This window comes from Cuculus canorus, chromosome 20, assembly GCF_017976375.1.
Source record: "Cuculus canorus isolate bCucCan1 chromosome 20, bCucCan1.pri, whole genome shotgun sequence".
NCBI classification, from domain to species: domain Eukaryota; kingdom Metazoa; phylum Chordata; class Aves; order Cuculiformes; family Cuculidae; genus Cuculus; species Cuculus canorus.
In genome coordinates, this window is record NC_071420.1 from 729,976 (window position 1) to 746,350 (window position 16,375).

Genomic DNA, 16,375 nt, shown 5'->3' on the forward strand with positions numbered 1-16,375 from the left:
TTTGTGAGAAACTGTCCATAGGTCAACAGGGCCTCTTATGTTGAGGTCAGAAATGCGTTTCTAGAAACAAAGCTTGACATAAACTGGTGATGTGGTCCAAAGATGTTCTTTAGCAGCTGGGAAGTTGGTGTGGCTGGTGTAAGCTGGGAGATAACTTTGATAGTTCATATTGCAGGTTGGCTTTTCCAGTTGTTTCAGCAATAGCTGGTGCACACGATGACTTGTGTCTGTAATCGGGTACGCTGAGTCTTGTACTGCATGACTTTGCCTGTTGGGCTCAGCTGCTTAATGGCTGTTCCTTGTCTTTTTAAGCAATCTTCTTTTTTAATTGGTCTTAAAAGGCTTAAAATTTGGTAGTTGGAAAGATTCCAGATGCCATCTACCTATGTAGTCTTTGACCACTGCACGAAATAAGGCAAATCATAGACCCAGATGCCATTGTTCCCTGTTCTCTGTAGCTGATGTGGTACGTGAACAAGCCATAGTCCATCTGGAATGGAGAGAGGGTAGATGACAGCACGCCTGGTTGTGCCTGTACCAATGCAGTTACAGGATTGCTGACTATTGCTTCTGATTTCAACCAGTTATATGTAAGCTTTATGCTTTAATTTCTGTTTCTAATTCAAATCAAAGCTGAACAGGAAATCTTTTGTGTCAGTGTTTATTTTTTTCTAAAATAAAATAAAAGGCAATTTCAGCTTCCCCCCTCCTCTTTTTTTTCTTGTTCAGATCCATGGATATTTGTGTAGAAGTTAAATAGTTTCTTTTTGGTCACTCAGCACTGGCACTGCATTCCATTAGGGGACGTACAGTTCTCTGGCATGTCAGAGGATATGAAGGAAATAGCTGGGAAATAAAACAACCCAAGCAACAGTGCTAATATTTCCTTCTTATATAGTTTCCTATTTTAAACGGTAGTATAAAAAGTAGTTTTACTTAAGGTGACCTTGTTGCAATGGCTGTTGTGGCAGGAAGCTCCAGAAGTGCGTAATATGATGTTTCTATAGCATGGAAGCATTCAGAACTAGATCTATGACACATTTTCTTTGAGAGGCACTTGTGAAGTGTTTTATCACTTGGTGGTATTGAGCTTTTCTGCTGTTGTCAGCACAGAGACTTGAAAATTCAAATAAAAAATGCTAGTAGTGGTGAAATTTTAATTAAATGTATCTATCTTCCAGTAATGACTTCCAAAAAGATATTGTAAAAATAACATCTAACAGTGAAAGCAAAGCTTGAGTAATAAATACTGTTTGTTTTGCTTTTTCCAGTTTTAAAATGAGCAGATTGAAATGCATCACAATGTTTTAAAGCATTGCAATCTGAACCCTTGCAAGAGAATTGCAAAATTGAAGTGGAAATTACCTTGATGGCCCTATGGAACTCATTGCTATTGGAGGCCCTCCTGATGATGGTGTGGTCCCTCAGCGTGCTTCCCTGGCTGCAGCCTGTGGCGCCAGAGATCCCTAAGCTACTGCCTGAGTTGTGAGCAACCATTCCCCATAGAGCTCTATGTCACCCCTGGGTCTTGGGTATGATCTAGCCCGGCAGAGCAGTCCTTGTTTAACGAAGACTCATTCTCTCCAGAAAAAAAACAGAGAGTTTCCATTGTGATCCCAGGCCAAGGTACCCCGTACCAAAAAAAAATGGTACTGAAACCCCAAACTGCATTTATATGGAAAGGAAGTTACACTGAGGCAAAAATCTAGACAGCATATCAAATAGGTCCATTTTGAACACTGTTGGGAAAAAAACTGTTTCAAGATTGAGGTTCTTTAACACCATTCATCTGGCATTTTACATATGGGCCTTTAAATTTTTACAAAGACGGTGATGTGAGGGGGTTAGTGGAGGTGGTCGTGACTGCCTACAGCAGTTCGATTGGATGACAGCATGGGCAGTGCCCTCACCAGGTCTGTGGAGGCCCCCAACACACACGCGAGGCTGCTCCTGAAGCATTTTCCAACTGTAAAGTCAATTTTATGTTCCTTGGAATTCTCTTAAATCCCCTTTCCTTTTTTTTTTTTTTCCCCCCCCATAAAGATACTCTCTGTAATGCACAAATATTACCTTGTGGCATTTCCTTTGAGCTATCAACGTTTTTCAGAACACACGTTTGAGAATTTTAGTCAAAATCGGTCAAAGCTTGTAAGTTTCTACAAAGACTGAATTCCTAGGTCGTGCTTTAAAATACAATGGCACACATAAAAGATTTATAAAAAGAGGTGATAGTAGCGATTCCTTTATTTGTTCCCAAATGTGGTTACTTATAAAAAACACAAATGCTCAGTAAAATGAGTTTTTCCAGAGAACCGCGTATCCCATGTTTGCGTGGTGGTTGGGAACAGGCTGACTGCAGCAGGAGTGGGCAAGGGCAGTGAGTGCATGCTTGGGAAGTGACTTGTTTGTGACCCTTAAAGAATTTGGGTACAGCATGGAACAAAATGTCTAGTGTTCACCCAGCAGTAGCGGCGTTTTGGGGCTCTGCGGTCACTCTGAATCTTATCCATTCTGGAAAAACTACGTTTCAAGCCTAGCAGTTACCACTGGGAGAGTGGTGGGGTGGGTTTGTCCAGGGCCCCGAGGACCTGCAGGTATTGGCTATGTGAAGATTTTTGTTATTTCATGAGCTAATTTTTGAAATAAAGAAACTTTTCTTATCGGAATTCTGTGTTACATTTTTCTGCTTCGTTTGATTGCTTTCACATTTGATTTGTAGAAAATTTATCACAACATAAAGGTTCAGTTTCAATTTTGAAAAAGGAATTTATGAGCTTCAGTGTTTTGTTTTATAGTAAACTAATAGAAAGGCTAGCAGAGAAACAAGGCGTTGTACACATTCTACAATTCTCTTGTAGAATGTTTTTTAAAGTTGTTTCTGGCATGTAAAAAAATTTTAACCCATCTTTAAACATTCAAATTGCAATGTAAATGAGCTTATAATGCTTATCTCTCTTTGTAGCTTCCAATAAAGGCCAGCCAGCAGAATACCCACACCAAAGTCAGTACGGAGCACAACAAGGAATGTCTCATAAACATTTCGAAGTACAAGTTTTCCCTGGTCATCAGTGGTCTCACTAATATTTTAAAAAATGTTAATAACATGGTAAGTTTTCCAATGTCGGATTGTTGTATAATTTTTCAAAGTGATTATTTGTTCATAGTACACAGTCTGCAGAGTCGCTTGAAATGCAGTCAAATTCCTGCTTGCCCTTTACACTTAATTTCTGTCTTTCATCCTCCTGTGCTGAAGTTTGCCAGCAGCACTGAGCTGATCTGTATAAAGATGCTGAGGTAGTTCTGGCGGAGAAGTCTGAGGGCGGGTGGTGGATGAGGGGAGCCCTCGGTTATCCTTGGGAGGGGTCCGTAGCTTTGTTGTGTGGCCAGTGCAGGAGTGGGTGCAGATAGGTACCAAACACTGTGCTGGGTCTCGGTGCAGTGCTGCATCGGTGCAGTGCATCACTGCAGCAGATGCCAGCTGTGCAGGCCAGTAGAACACGCTGCTTGTTGGGAGGTGAAGCAGGATGTTTTCTGTTGCATGGAAAGGTGCTTCAGCGAGCTTAGGAAGCAGTGCAGGCTGAGTCCTTAGAGGAGGAACGCAGTAGGGCAAAGAAGCTGCTGAGAGCAGCACTAAAGGGATGATTTTTTCCCTTATTTGTCCCTAGAAATCAAGAAGAAAAAGGAATTTCAAACTTAACATGTCTGATTTTATCCAGGCTGTTTGTATGTTTTAGTATTTGCGTGTATATAAAATATATAAATAGTTTTAACAACTAGGTGAATTTCAGTCAGAACCTTGTAAGAAAAGTCTTCGAAAACAATCTCTTGTCTAGTCCTGCCAGTGTACACTCATCCCTCCAAAGGGGTGCTAGTGCGTAAAGAAAATGAGTGGCAGATCTCTGGGAGTGATACACATCTCTTTCATTTACTGTTTGATATGGCTTGTAGCCTCTCATTAAACCTCTGAATGTTGATACCTGGGGACAGTGCACTGATGTGAAGGGATGGGGCTCAGGGTGATTTTTCTGTGAGTTCCCAAAGTGAAATCTTTACAGACAGCTGTCTTGGTGGATGGTTTCCTTCTGCATACTGGCTTTCTCTTCTGCCTTCAAGGGAACCATGAAGTGATTCCTGAAATCCATCAAAATATTGGCTCATCAGCATCTCTAAAACCGTCTGTTAAAGTAGATCTCAGTGGAACCACAGAGAAGAGAAACCTAGGGAAAAAAAAAGAATGTGGATGTCCATTACTCTAGAAAAATACTGCTGCCATCAAGTTGGGTAAATGGGAAGTTTAGGAATCCTTTGAGGGGAAAGATGCAGTTAGATTTTTTTTCATAGAGGGTCTGGATTTGTCATGAGAAGAGTTCAGTCCATTGAGTTTTGAAGCCCTGTGATTTGTGATCATGTGGAATCTTCACAAACAGGTAACAGAACTGGCCAAACTCTCGCAGAGCTGCTCTTTATGGCTTTAGTAAGATAAGTTTGCAGTGAGCTCTCTTGGATGTTGGTTGTGTAGAGGTGGGCATCTGCTGAGGCACTACAGGGGATTGATCCAATCGGAAAATGGGTCACCCTACTGCTAGGCTGCTTAAAGCTACCTGTAATCCCTTGTGAGAGGGAATTTAGTTTAATTAAAGGCATGAAGGAATGTGGTGATGTGCAAGGTGATTGATAGATGAGGAAACTATTCAGTTAAAACAGGTTTCTGTATATGATATTGAAATTTTAATAGGAAAGACCGAGCTAAAAATGTCAATTAACTTCAGTGTTTATTTTATGCTGAGGAGCAAGGCTTCACATTTTTTATGTTTGATGAACTGAGCTGCTGTCTGAGTCGGCAGTATTTGTGAAGGATTCCTATAGCTGAAACAAGCCAGACCAATATACTGTCGTGGTGATCTTAAGTCTTGAGAAAAAACTCTTGAGGTTTTGCACTCTGCTGAAACTTGGACTTAGAGCTGATCTCTCCCGTCGTTTAACTTCCTTTGGTGACGTCTACACACGTTCAGGTGAAGGCAAAAGTACCAGTATATCTTTGGCTAGATCTCTTCTGCTTTATTTTGCTGGAATGAGTCCCTTGTTGTTGGCAGTGAAATTGGGGGCTAGCTTAAACACCTGCTGGAGTTCTGCCTTTGTCCTGTCTGAAGCGTGGCACCTTTTTGGAGGGTTTCATGTGGTTCTTCCTGTGGTCTGGACTATATTGCACCACACTCTTACAAGCTTGTCGATAGGGATTTGTTGTAACATCAGTTCTATTAAGGTGTTGGCAATGAAATATATAATTGGAAAAGAATCAGTGGTAACTAATACCAAAATAGTTTTTGAAAAGGTACAGGCTCTGTTTCTAAATAAATTATAGGCTTCATGGAGGTGAGGGGCTGCAGTGTACCCAGTCTTTCTTTGCAGTAATTGTTCATTCCTTATTAGATTTACATTGTAGACTGGACGAAGATATATCATTGGCAATAAAGTTTAAATTCCTGTTTTAATCTACTTTTTGCTGGCTTTGTTTCTAAACTCAAAACCAGATCAGTAAAGGAGCTGTAACTTATTGTGCCACTTTGCTACGTTAATGGCTTGCAAGTTAAATTTCTGTGTCTCAGATGAATCCATATCTTTTCTATTTCTAGAGAATATTTGGAGAAACTGCTGAAAAGAATTTATATCTATCTCAGCTGATTATCTTGGATACACTGGAAAAATGTCTGGCAGGGGTGAGTAGGCTTGCATAATCAATGGCTAAGTTGGAATCAAATGAGTTCCAGAGTACAAGTCCAACGTTGTGTATCTATTATTACTAGTACTAAGGTTGAAATTATCTGATTTAGAGCAAAGCAGGATTAACGCTATTTAAAAAGTACTAAAACTTCCTATAAATGCAAGTAGTTGGTATAACTGGTAAAGTAAGAGTTTGGGGGTGGTGCACTTTTCTTGCCTAAAATGAGTGATTATTTTTTTGTCAGCTAAATAGATTCAAGTAAACTTTTGAATTTGGCCTTCCCACTACTCAACTAATTTGTGTTATAAGTAATTATTTTCTTTTAATAATTTGGTTAAAGGAATTGCAGACCACTGTACACAGAGATGTGTGAACTGGAGTAAGGGAAGACACAAACTCCAGTGAAGAACGAGACATGGTTTGAAACTTTGCTGGATTTTTCATATGTCTCAAATGTTTGTGCCATATTACGCTTATTTTATTAATAGAAGCATAAAAACATTTTCATCCCACAATTTAAACAGAAAAAGTAACTGGATATAACGTTAAAAGTAGTAGATCATTCAATACAAGTACTTCAGTTTTGCGTTACTAAGTTTTCTGCATAAAGTGCCCATTTCTCTTTAAATTTCTGAAAACTTTTATTTGTTGAAGTAATTTTTCATGGACTTGTATACACTGCAGGAACTCTGCTATCACTATGCTAAAGATTACTTTTGCAGGTGTTTCCTAGATTACATTTGTTAACCATGTCCAAACTTCCACTGAGAGCCCAGTCCCGAGGTTTCCAATCAGAGCTGTGCTGCGAGGCAGTTTGCTGATACCTTTGGGATGTAGACGGTTGTATAACTTACTGTGTAATTGCAAAGCCAAACTTCACTGTGAGCACAATTTCCATGGTTTATTCCTTTAACAAGAAAGGAATTTTTTTTTTTGAAGCTGTATTCCTGGATGAATGTCATGAAATCACCTCAGCTCTTTGCTGTTTCCCTGCAACAGTTTTTGAAGGTTCTTTCTTTATAAGGTAATGACCTTATTACAGTTAGGTTTGTCAAGCAGCAGATCTTACATTACAGCACTAAACCAGTCTGAGTAATTGTGGATCCTTCTAAATTCACAAAAGATACAGGTAAATACATTCTCCAGCTCTTCCAGCTGAAATAAGTGCCTCTTTTGGGTACTTTCTCTGTCTTTGATGCAGCGAGTCAAAAAACCTGTTTTAACTTCATAAGTTAATTTCTTTAAAATATTTCTTACAGAAATGTTGTTTGAAAAGCTATTGTTTTTTCCTAATACACAATGATATTTGAAGAGCCTAAAATTGTGCTGAATACTTGTTGCTTTGTCAATTCAAATGAGAGCAAGTGGGGCCAGTATATGTTCAATAAGACTGAGCCAAAGTTCTATACAAAGAGCGTTGTGTTCTCTGATATCTTCAGGCATATTTCTTGCTCGCTGTTCTTGCTCAATGTTTCATCGAGTTCTCATGGCAACAGAACTCAGGTCAACTAAGTGGGAGTCTCTGAAACTTCCCAATTCCCTGTGGTAAATTCGTTGGTAGAATTTTAGAAAGCTTTAATGCTGACCTTTCTGTTAAAACTTGCTCTTAGTAGAGCAAAGTTTCACTTTGAATTCTTTTGTAAATGGTTTCCTTATGTCTCATACTGTGCAAAGTGGCAAAAATTAGATTTTTCTTTTGCAGGAAAGTTGAGCCTTTTTTGACTCCTATAGAGCAATTCCAGGCAAGAACAATGGTGAAGCACCTCTTTTTCAATCCATTTTTTAAAAATGAATTATTTACTGTCAAAATGCAGGGGTTAGAATACTGCCCCAGGAGAAGCAAGAGTGGGGATTTGCCCTTTGAGCTTCCATTCAAAGCCGAGATAGTTAATGCTCTACTGCTAATGCTTTATGTGGATCAACAGGGTGCATTCATCAAAACAGAAATGTGTTTTACTTCAAAAACTAGTTTGGTATTTTACTTGATAAGTTGATGGTATTGATCACCTTGGTGTCCTAGATGTTTTAGAGAAAAACTAAAAGTGTAAGATGGTTTGAATGATGTGGGTTATTGCTCGCATAGAAAGAAACCTCTTTGGTGTAGATCATTATGCTATGGTCAGTAGCCTGCAGGCAGGATTAGATGTTTAGGTGCGGGTTTTGTGCCTTCTAGTGGAAGGTGCTCTGCTTTTTAGACTCTGAACTTATGAAATGGGATTTCATGAAATACGGAATGTTTCTTTTTAGCAACCAAAGGATACCATGCGACTAGACGAGACTATGCTGGTAAAACAGTTGCTGCCAGAAATTTGCCACTTCATCCACACTTACCGTGAAGGGAACCAGCACGCAGCTGAACTACGCAATTCTGCCTCTGGAGTTCTTTTTTCTCTGAGCTGCAATAACTTTAATGCTGTGTTCAGCCGCATTTCCACCAGGTAGGTGTTTATCAGTAGTAGTTTAAATGATATTTGGCAAGAGAGTTCTTAAGTGACACTCCTACTTTTCAAAATTTTACTCAAATTTCAGGTTACAGAATGAACATGTTTTGTATTCGTCCTAGGTTACTGCAAGCATATTTTAGGTGGGACACATTATTGCTCTTTTTGATCTGCTTTCATAGGTACAAATTGAACGCTGTCATAGAGTGAAAATAATTATAACTCAGCTGAATGAATTGAATAAGTTTTTGTGGGTGCATGGTGTTTTGGGGAAAAAAGGATCCTGAAGATAATGGGTTGTATCCATTTTCTTACGGATTTAGAATGCAAAATTTCCAATTGCCTGCAGCTCTGTTGGAGCCCCAAGGCTGTTTTTCTTCCCTGTTTTTGCTGCTTGAAGGCTTTTATGTTAAAACTGTCTTATGCCTGAAGGGGACAAAACAGCTGGACTGTTTGTTAGTTGTTGGAAAAGACCCATTTGTCTTCTGACTGGCTTGTGTTTCACAGCACATTTACTGTAAAAATAACTGTCTCTTCTGCTGTTCTAAGTGAAAAGAGAGGCCCAAAGTTTCAATCTATTCTTTGGTCTTTTTGCCCTGTTCCAAGTGTTTGTGATGCTTCAGCATTGGCCAGTCACTAGACTTTTGTTAAGCTTTTTATTACTAAAATACTTGTTTTTAAAAGTTCCCTGAAGTAGCTTTGCTCTTATCACTCATTGTTACAACAAATATCATCCTTCTTTTATAAGAAGTGGAGCTTGGGCAGGCTTATATGGTTACATAGCAATGAGTGTGCCAATTTAATTGAAACAAGGATTTATGTATTCCTTATGATGTAAAACATGTTCCGTTCCAACAGTTTGGAAAATATTTGCATTTTAGAAATCCATCGGAAATTATTTGATTATTTTAAATTTTAAGTATTGTGAAAACTTCTACAGAGCCTTCAATAACTTCTGTTTCAAGAACATAGACTTGGCAGCTAGCATGGAGGATGTGGTTTTACTCAGTAGGTCAATTATGTTTTGTTGCTTATGGAAATGGAAACAATTTCTTTTGCTCTTTTTATAGGAAGTATTTTTCATTTGAAATTTTTGACAGCCTTTGAATATAGTGCATGGATTTATAATTGTCCATATGTCTGTAGCATGGTTTAGTCCTCAAGCTCCAAAGCCTTTCTTGCCATCCCATTTGAGTTGGAACATAGTGCTTTTTCCCCTTACTTGTTTTTCACATCAAGATGGCTTGTATGGAAATAGTTAAATATTTGACCGAGTGTTGCTGATCTCCACAGGGGTCAGCTTGCCGACAGTTAGCATTGCTGATCCTTTGACCTGTGCTTCCTGTTTAGGCATATTTCTAGGCCTTATACAGCAGCTGGGGGATTTTTGGCATGAAAAGCACAGCAGTGGGGACCTTCCCATTCCCAGTGAGGGCTGTTAAGCTTCCCTGGCGTTGGAGAAATGAAGAACTGCTTTTGTGTGTTGTACTGGAAATTGCATTCCATGTCTAAAACACATCTGTAGCTTTGGAACAAGACACGGCAATCCTTAGTTTGTGAGAACATATGATTTAGTTATTAGTGTCTCAGTATCTCGTGAAATGTTTAGTGAATCTTCTAATACAAAAATGTGAAAAGATGCCTTGTTTTTAGATTGGTGTGATTAAACTTCATCTTTCTATAATCTGGGAAAAATGTGGACCTTCTTTAGCTTACAAGGAGTGGTTGCAGCAATATTGAGTGCACTCAGTCCTTGCTTTACTCTTGGGGATTTAGCTGGGGCGAGGCTTGCTGTTAGCAGCAGCAGTCTAAAGGTGTCATTGAGTCCATGAGTATAATATGTAGTTGGAAAGATTACTGCTACAGTATGGTAGATGACAGAAGGATTTAGGCAAATCTTGGGCATAAACAGGCTATCAACAGACTGGTATCTTGTAAAACTCGTCGCTGGTGTTTCTAGATCTGTTTTCAGTGTGAGGATGGAATAAGACTGTAATATTAACTCTGTATCATGAAAGATCCATGTTTTGTTTCTAAGCCTGGGAAAGTTTATCTGAGGAGATCGTATTATATGAGTTCATCTAATATCCCCGTGCTATTGAAATTTATAGAATCATAGGCAGGAGTTCAACCTGTCTGACATAATGTGATGGAGAGGTTACTTTACTTTGCATATTTTTAGATTACAGGAACTGACTGTTTGTTCAGAAGATAATGCTGATGTTCACGATATTGAACTTTTACAGTACATCAGTGTGGATTGTTCAAAACTAAAACGACTCTTGCAAGGTACGATTTCAGCCTGTGTTTTAAAATATATCTCTCTGAATATGGCCAGTTAGAGATGACACAATGGTGTTGATACATATATCTTCTTATTGCTGTGTTTTACACCAAATAGCCACATATTTACCAAAACATTTGAAAATATGTAGCATAAAGACATGGTTTAAAAATTGCTTTGCACTTGAACCGTCTTTCATAATCTGTGTTGCTTTTTAGAACCAGGTTTCTTTTCTAAAATGCAGAAATGTTTTATTTTTACAGAGACTGTATTCAAGTTTAAAGCTCTTAAGAAAGTAGCTCAGTTAGCGGTTATCAACAGTCTTGAAAAGGTAAGTATTTTAATGCTTATCTTCTGTTTCATTGCTTGTGTGTGGACTTCCTCTAGTTCAGTAATAACTGCAGTTCAGTGATTTAGTTTAAAGTGAAAGTTGGTGCATCCCTTTGATTTTGCAAGAAATGTCGAGTGATTAGAAATAAGAATAAAATTTCTCTTTATTTAAATACATAACTCAGAAAAACATATTTTTAAGCTCCGGAGTGTAAAGATGCTTTGCGTTATCTGCAGGCATTTTGGAACTGGGTGGAAAACTATCCTGATGAATTCACAAAGCTGTATCAAACACCGCAGACGGACATGGCTGGTAAGGCATAACAAATGACATAGTATTCAAAAGTTAATTTCTCAGACATACCCACATTCACTTGCAATTTGTGCTCTCTTTGCTTTTTGTGAGGCCTGCAAGAAAGAAACAAATTTCTGTTAACCTTTGTCAGGGCAGACAAGGTTGCTGTCTCTTTTATCTCCTGACTCATCTTTTTAAGAGATTCATTTTGAGGTTCAAAACACAAAGAAATAAAACCTGAATGATGAAAATTCTTTAAATATGTATTTTTCATCTTGATAAAGGGATAAAATGGAAAAAAGAACACCACCTGTATTTGTCTCTAGTCAAAAAGAGGGGGAAATTTATATTTTCAGGTAAACTGTGTCTTTAACTGGGTTGAGACCATACTAGCCCCAGCAGCAGGCATGTGATGTGCAGAACAGGGTTTTTTTTTTCTGTGTTGATGGAGCTATACCTCTGTTCTTTTATACCTGTCCTTTACCTTTTCATACTTAGAATTGCTGCTGATCTTGGGGTTATATTTTATGCAGATTGTGCAGAGAAGTTGTTTGATTTAGTGGATGGCTTTGCTGAAAGCACAAAACGTAAAGCAGCCGTTTGGCCCCTGCAAATCATACTCCTCGTCCTGTGTCCAGAGATAATTCAAGATATAGCAAAGGATGTGGTAGAGGAAACGAAAATGAACAAGGTAAGTGTAGAAAAGTATCTGAATTCTGGTTCTGATTTCTAGAGGATGCTTCGTTTTGCGTATTGTGTATTTGAGGTCTGTTTTACTTTGTCTTCTCTGCCTAAAAATTGCATTGCAATCCCCTATGTGAATTTATGCACCCTTTTAGAGTTGTCACGTGATGTGTGTTCTTCCATTGTCAATAGTTCATACAGATAGCATGACCCAAACAACTGTTATTTCAGAAGTTTTACATTTCTTTGGAGATTTGAATCCCAGTGTTGTGATTTCCCTCCCTCCACCAGTGGCAGACTTAGCATTGCTTCCAGCTGGCCTGTCTATCTCACGAACATCTATCTTTGTGCTATTCTGATTGCCCTAGATCAGTCAAAAGGAATGTCTTTAATAAACATAACATTTCTCCACAATGGTGCATGAAGTTTTTTGCAATCCGAGTGATTTCTTATCAGAAAATGCCATATTGTTTGCTTTTAATATTTAAGGATCTAAAAACCCTGACCACAGGTTACCCAGGCTCTGGTTGTAACTGTTCCTGATTTGAATTCTGCAGAAACTGTTCCTGGACAATCTCAGGAAAGCTCTTGCAGGCCACAGTGGGAGCAGACAGCTGACGGAAAGTGCTGCTATTGCTTGTGTTAAACTCTGCAAAGCATCTACCTACATCAACTGGGAAGATAATTCCGTCATTTTCCTACTAGTGCAGTCCATGGTAGTAGATCTTAAGGTAAAAATGTCTGTTTCCTTATTGTAATGAGGACATTTGAATTTTAAAACTCTGAAATTTAAAAAAAATCAGTTAAAACTGAATTTTAAAACTTCAGATTTCTCCTTAACTGAATACTATGGTGTTTTTCAGTGGAAAATTTTGTGTTTAAAATAGGCAAGAATAATCTTGGTATCTAATTTGTATTTTTTTTTTAAATACATAGAATTTGCTGTTTAATCCAAGCAAACCTTTCTCAAGAGGCAATCAGAATGCAGATGTAGACCTTATGATTGACTGCTTAGTTTCCTGCTTCCGCATAAACCCTCATAATAACCAACACTTTAAGGTAAGGATGCTACTTATTGGTAAGTCGTTCTCCACATACTATTGATGATTTGTCAGTTACAAAAGATATGCAAACAGCAGCTAGAAGCTCATAAATAAATTCAGCTATATAAATATCCCTTAGTAATAAATCCCTGCATGTTTTTATAAATCTTTTCTTAGCTGAATAGACTTCCTTGTGTTTGCATTTGACAGCTTTGTCACTTTAATAAAAAGACTCCGGTATGTCATTCGATGCAATGAGAAAGTTGGCAAAAAAAAAAAGCTGTTCCTAAGTGGCTTTTCTGTATTTTCGTTCTAGATCTGCTTGGCACAGAATTCCCCATCAACATTTCATTATGTGCTGGTAAATTCACTCCACCGAATAATCACAAATGTAAGTTCTGAAAGTATTTAATCAGCCCAGTGATCTGTGCCTTCTATACAATTTGAATGGTAGACCGAATCTTGTTGCCTGTATCCGTGCAGTGAGAGTTCCTTGCTAACAAGGAACATACAGATCTTTGTTTTGACAATTTGTGTGGTTGTTCATCTTCAGTGTGTTATTGTACTTTGAGTGACTAAAGTAGGACTTTATGCTGTTCAGAAATACTTTTCTGATCAGTATGAAAATAGAATCAGTCAGTGTTGAGCAACCAGCCTTAGTTAATTTACCTAACATTTTCTACTTCATTTATCTTAATATCGTAATGAAAATGCTGTATTTAAAAAAAATAAAAAACGCATTGGGCACTTTGACACCCAGGGGAGAAAATCCTGGTGTAGATGAGGTGGTATATCTATGGTGGAGTAAGACAGCTTTTCAGGTATTACTGAGCACTTAAAATACCAGTTTTGTACTTTGTTTCGTGCATCACAATGAATTGAGTGCACATTGTTAAGTATTACTTGCTAGCGTTCAGTATTTTGAAATCTGCCTTAGTTTCCTGCAGTCATGGTTTCAGAGCTTGCAGTAGTTCAGAAAGAAGAGAGTAAGCAGCTAAGTTAGAAATATTACTTCTGTTACAACTCATTTAAATATTGAGTTTTATGGTGAGAATGCACAATTAACTAGTAATCCCGTGCAAAATACTCATGTAAAGGTTAGTTATACTACAGCTTTTGTAACTTTTAGAAGTATAAAATTAATCACAATCTGACTCATATATTGCCAGTTCACAGTTTGAGCGTTTCTGTGCTATCATTCTAGTCTGCGTTGGACTGGTGGCCCAGGATCGATGCTGTGTACTGCCATTCCATGGAGCTTCGCAGCATGTTCAGTGAGACGCTGCATAAAGCTATTCAGGGCTGTGGGGCACATCCAGCAATTCGCATGACTCCGGTAAGATTTGTAAAGAAGCTGTTAAAACAAAAAGCTATTTGTTTGGGTTTTTTTTTCCCCCATGTCTCCATTCCATTCCAGCTTTTTTTGTTCATTAACTTTAGACTGGAAACTAGATGGGGGAAGAATACTGCAATCCAAAAATCAACAGAGAGCCATACCTGCTCTGTAAACCTTGCAGGTTTTGGTGTATTGACTACCCGATTCTAGCTAGTTAGTGATGTGTGTTTCTCAGTTTTCATGCTGCTTTTAAACTGGCAACATAGAAGTATTTCTTCTGTAACTGTGCTCTGTGGCTAACTGTTCATTTTAAGCTTTCTTGCTGTGTTAGTAGCTAGATAATATATCCGTTTATAGTTAAGATGAAAAACAAAAGCATTCTTTATATGAGGATTATTTCTGAAAACTGCAATGCTTTTACCATGATTGGCATGAGTAACTCCTCTTTTTGTTTGTCTTGCTTGCTTTCTGTTGAGCAAGTTGACTGTTTGGTCTTGGTGACAGCAACAAAGTAAAAGATTTTTCAAGTGTTATGAACTAAAGTCAATAGTCTTGGTTGTCTTGGAAAAAAATCTTGAGTAAATTCAGATCTGTAGTTCATCCAAATATTTTAGTAAGTTGCCATGCAGCGGCGTTGCCTTTCTTCTGAACTTTCTGTCTACGACTTCTGGTGTGTCTAGTGAATTGGGTTGATTGTTTTAGAAGGCCTGAAGAGATAGATGAAAATATTCTTATTGGGCTTCACAAATGAAAGCAAATAATCAAAATGCTTTTAGTTGAAAGCTGTAACACATTTAACTTGCTTTTTACATGTGTATATTCATCTGTTGAAAAAATAGCAAGGGTTTTGTAATGGCAACTCTGACATTGATTGGTGGTGCTTTGTCTTCTGCTTCTTATTTTCCGTTCTTATTGGCTGCTGTCGCTCTCATGGTCAGATGCCAACCAGTCACTGTTTTGCATGGCAGTGGGCCTCTGTTGCTGTAAGTATGACCCATCGTAACTACCGCAGAAAAGCCCTTCCTTACTCTGACTTTTCTGTGCATAGTTACCACTGCAGTCACCTCACATCACCGGAGCATGGAAGGTAGCGTGTCTTCCATAAGAATGTAGGAGTGGAGGAGACCTTCAGCGCTGCTCTGAGCAGTTGCAGGGTGATCCCTTTCACAAGCAGTTGAGCTCCTTCCTAGAAGGAAAGGTGTTTTGTTGGTTGTTTTCGTTCCTTTCTGCCCCTTACTTTTCCATCACAGTGCTCACCAGAGCAGGGAGATTCTGGAAGGCTAGGACTGCCTCCTGATTTCCAGCCTAAACTTATTTCTGTCTAATCTGTCCCTACTTGTTCCTATTCCAGTGTTGTCTGATAGCTTCAAACTGGTGTTTATCCCCTTGATGTAATTGCAGAGAGCACTTGCGTCCCTGTCTTTGTTTATTGGTAGTCTTTAGTTTTGATAGTGTGAAGCGAGTAAATCACTTCACAGAAGCCAGTCAGCCTCTCTTGCCATGTGCCTCTTCTAAATATTCCCTTAACTGCAGCAAACTGAGATTTAGTACAGAATTAGTTACCTCTACCAGTTTAGAGACATAAATTTCTTCATTGTATGCTCTTGTGTGGTAGATTTTATTCTGTATATCTTCACTAACTATGTAGCAAAATAGCATGAGGTTCTCTCTCTTGTAGAATTTCATATACAATGTCATAGCTCTTCTTCAGTTACCTTGAGGATGATTGCATGCCAGGTTGGTTTTTTTGTTCAAAACTTGTAAATGTAGTGGCGATGAAAAACAAGTTCACGTTATTGTTTGAGATCTTTGCAAATAATTGACAAAATATTTTAACAAGCTGAGATCCTAAGAGTGTTGTAGTCTGCTTTGTGTTGGATATCCGCAACAGCAATTTTTTCGTCCAAATTACTGTCTCGTAACTATTTTGGTAGCAGCAAGAAAAATTACTAATTAAATCCCTGCTGATATGAGATTAAACTTAATGAAAATATAAATTCTATACGTTTATTGGAGAGAGGTGAAAGTTTTGTCTTTGGACATAGTAGAGGCCAGTTAATGCAAGTGTACTTTTTTTATACGTATGTTTATGTATTTGTATACACACACACATATACATATGTATAGCATTTTTCACAGACTTTAGTGTGCATCCAAAATATTTTTGGGATGAAGTAGCTGTGGTTGATTTGCCATCCAACAGGGTGGCTCACTTCAGAGATTGTGCGCACCATAGAGTT

The 16,375-nt window shown here is 38.3% G+C and overlaps 1 protein-coding gene across 6 annotated transcripts in view; it reads left to right on the forward strand.

The window, feature by feature from the left end:
• NF1 (neurofibromin 1) overlaps window positions 1-16,375 on the forward strand; it is a 94,573-nt gene that overhangs the window by 5,966 nt on the left and 72,232 nt on the right. For all 6 annotated transcript variants that reach the window (XR_008453185.1, XR_008453186.1, XM_054085430.1 and 3 more), the window contains exons 2-12: window positions 2,963-3,106; window positions 5,634-5,717; window positions 7,970-8,160; window positions 10,346-10,452; window positions 10,711-10,778; window positions 11,015-11,090; window positions 11,606-11,763; window positions 12,314-12,487; window positions 12,693-12,815; window positions 13,116-13,190; window positions 14,004-14,135. Coding sequence is in view for 4 of the 6 variants with exons in the window: in XM_054085430.1 (XP_053941405.1) it covers window positions 2,963-3,106; window positions 5,634-5,717; window positions 7,970-8,160; window positions 10,346-10,452; window positions 10,711-10,778; window positions 11,015-11,090; window positions 11,606-11,763; window positions 12,314-12,487; window positions 12,693-12,815; window positions 13,116-13,190; window positions 14,004-14,135 (1,332 nt within the window). In the remaining 2 variants the exon portion in view is untranslated. The remainder of the gene's footprint in view (window positions 1-2,962; window positions 3,107-5,633; window positions 5,718-7,969; window positions 8,161-10,345; window positions 10,453-10,710; window positions 10,779-11,014; window positions 11,091-11,605; window positions 11,764-12,313; window positions 12,488-12,692; window positions 12,816-13,115; window positions 13,191-14,003; window positions 14,136-16,375) is intronic.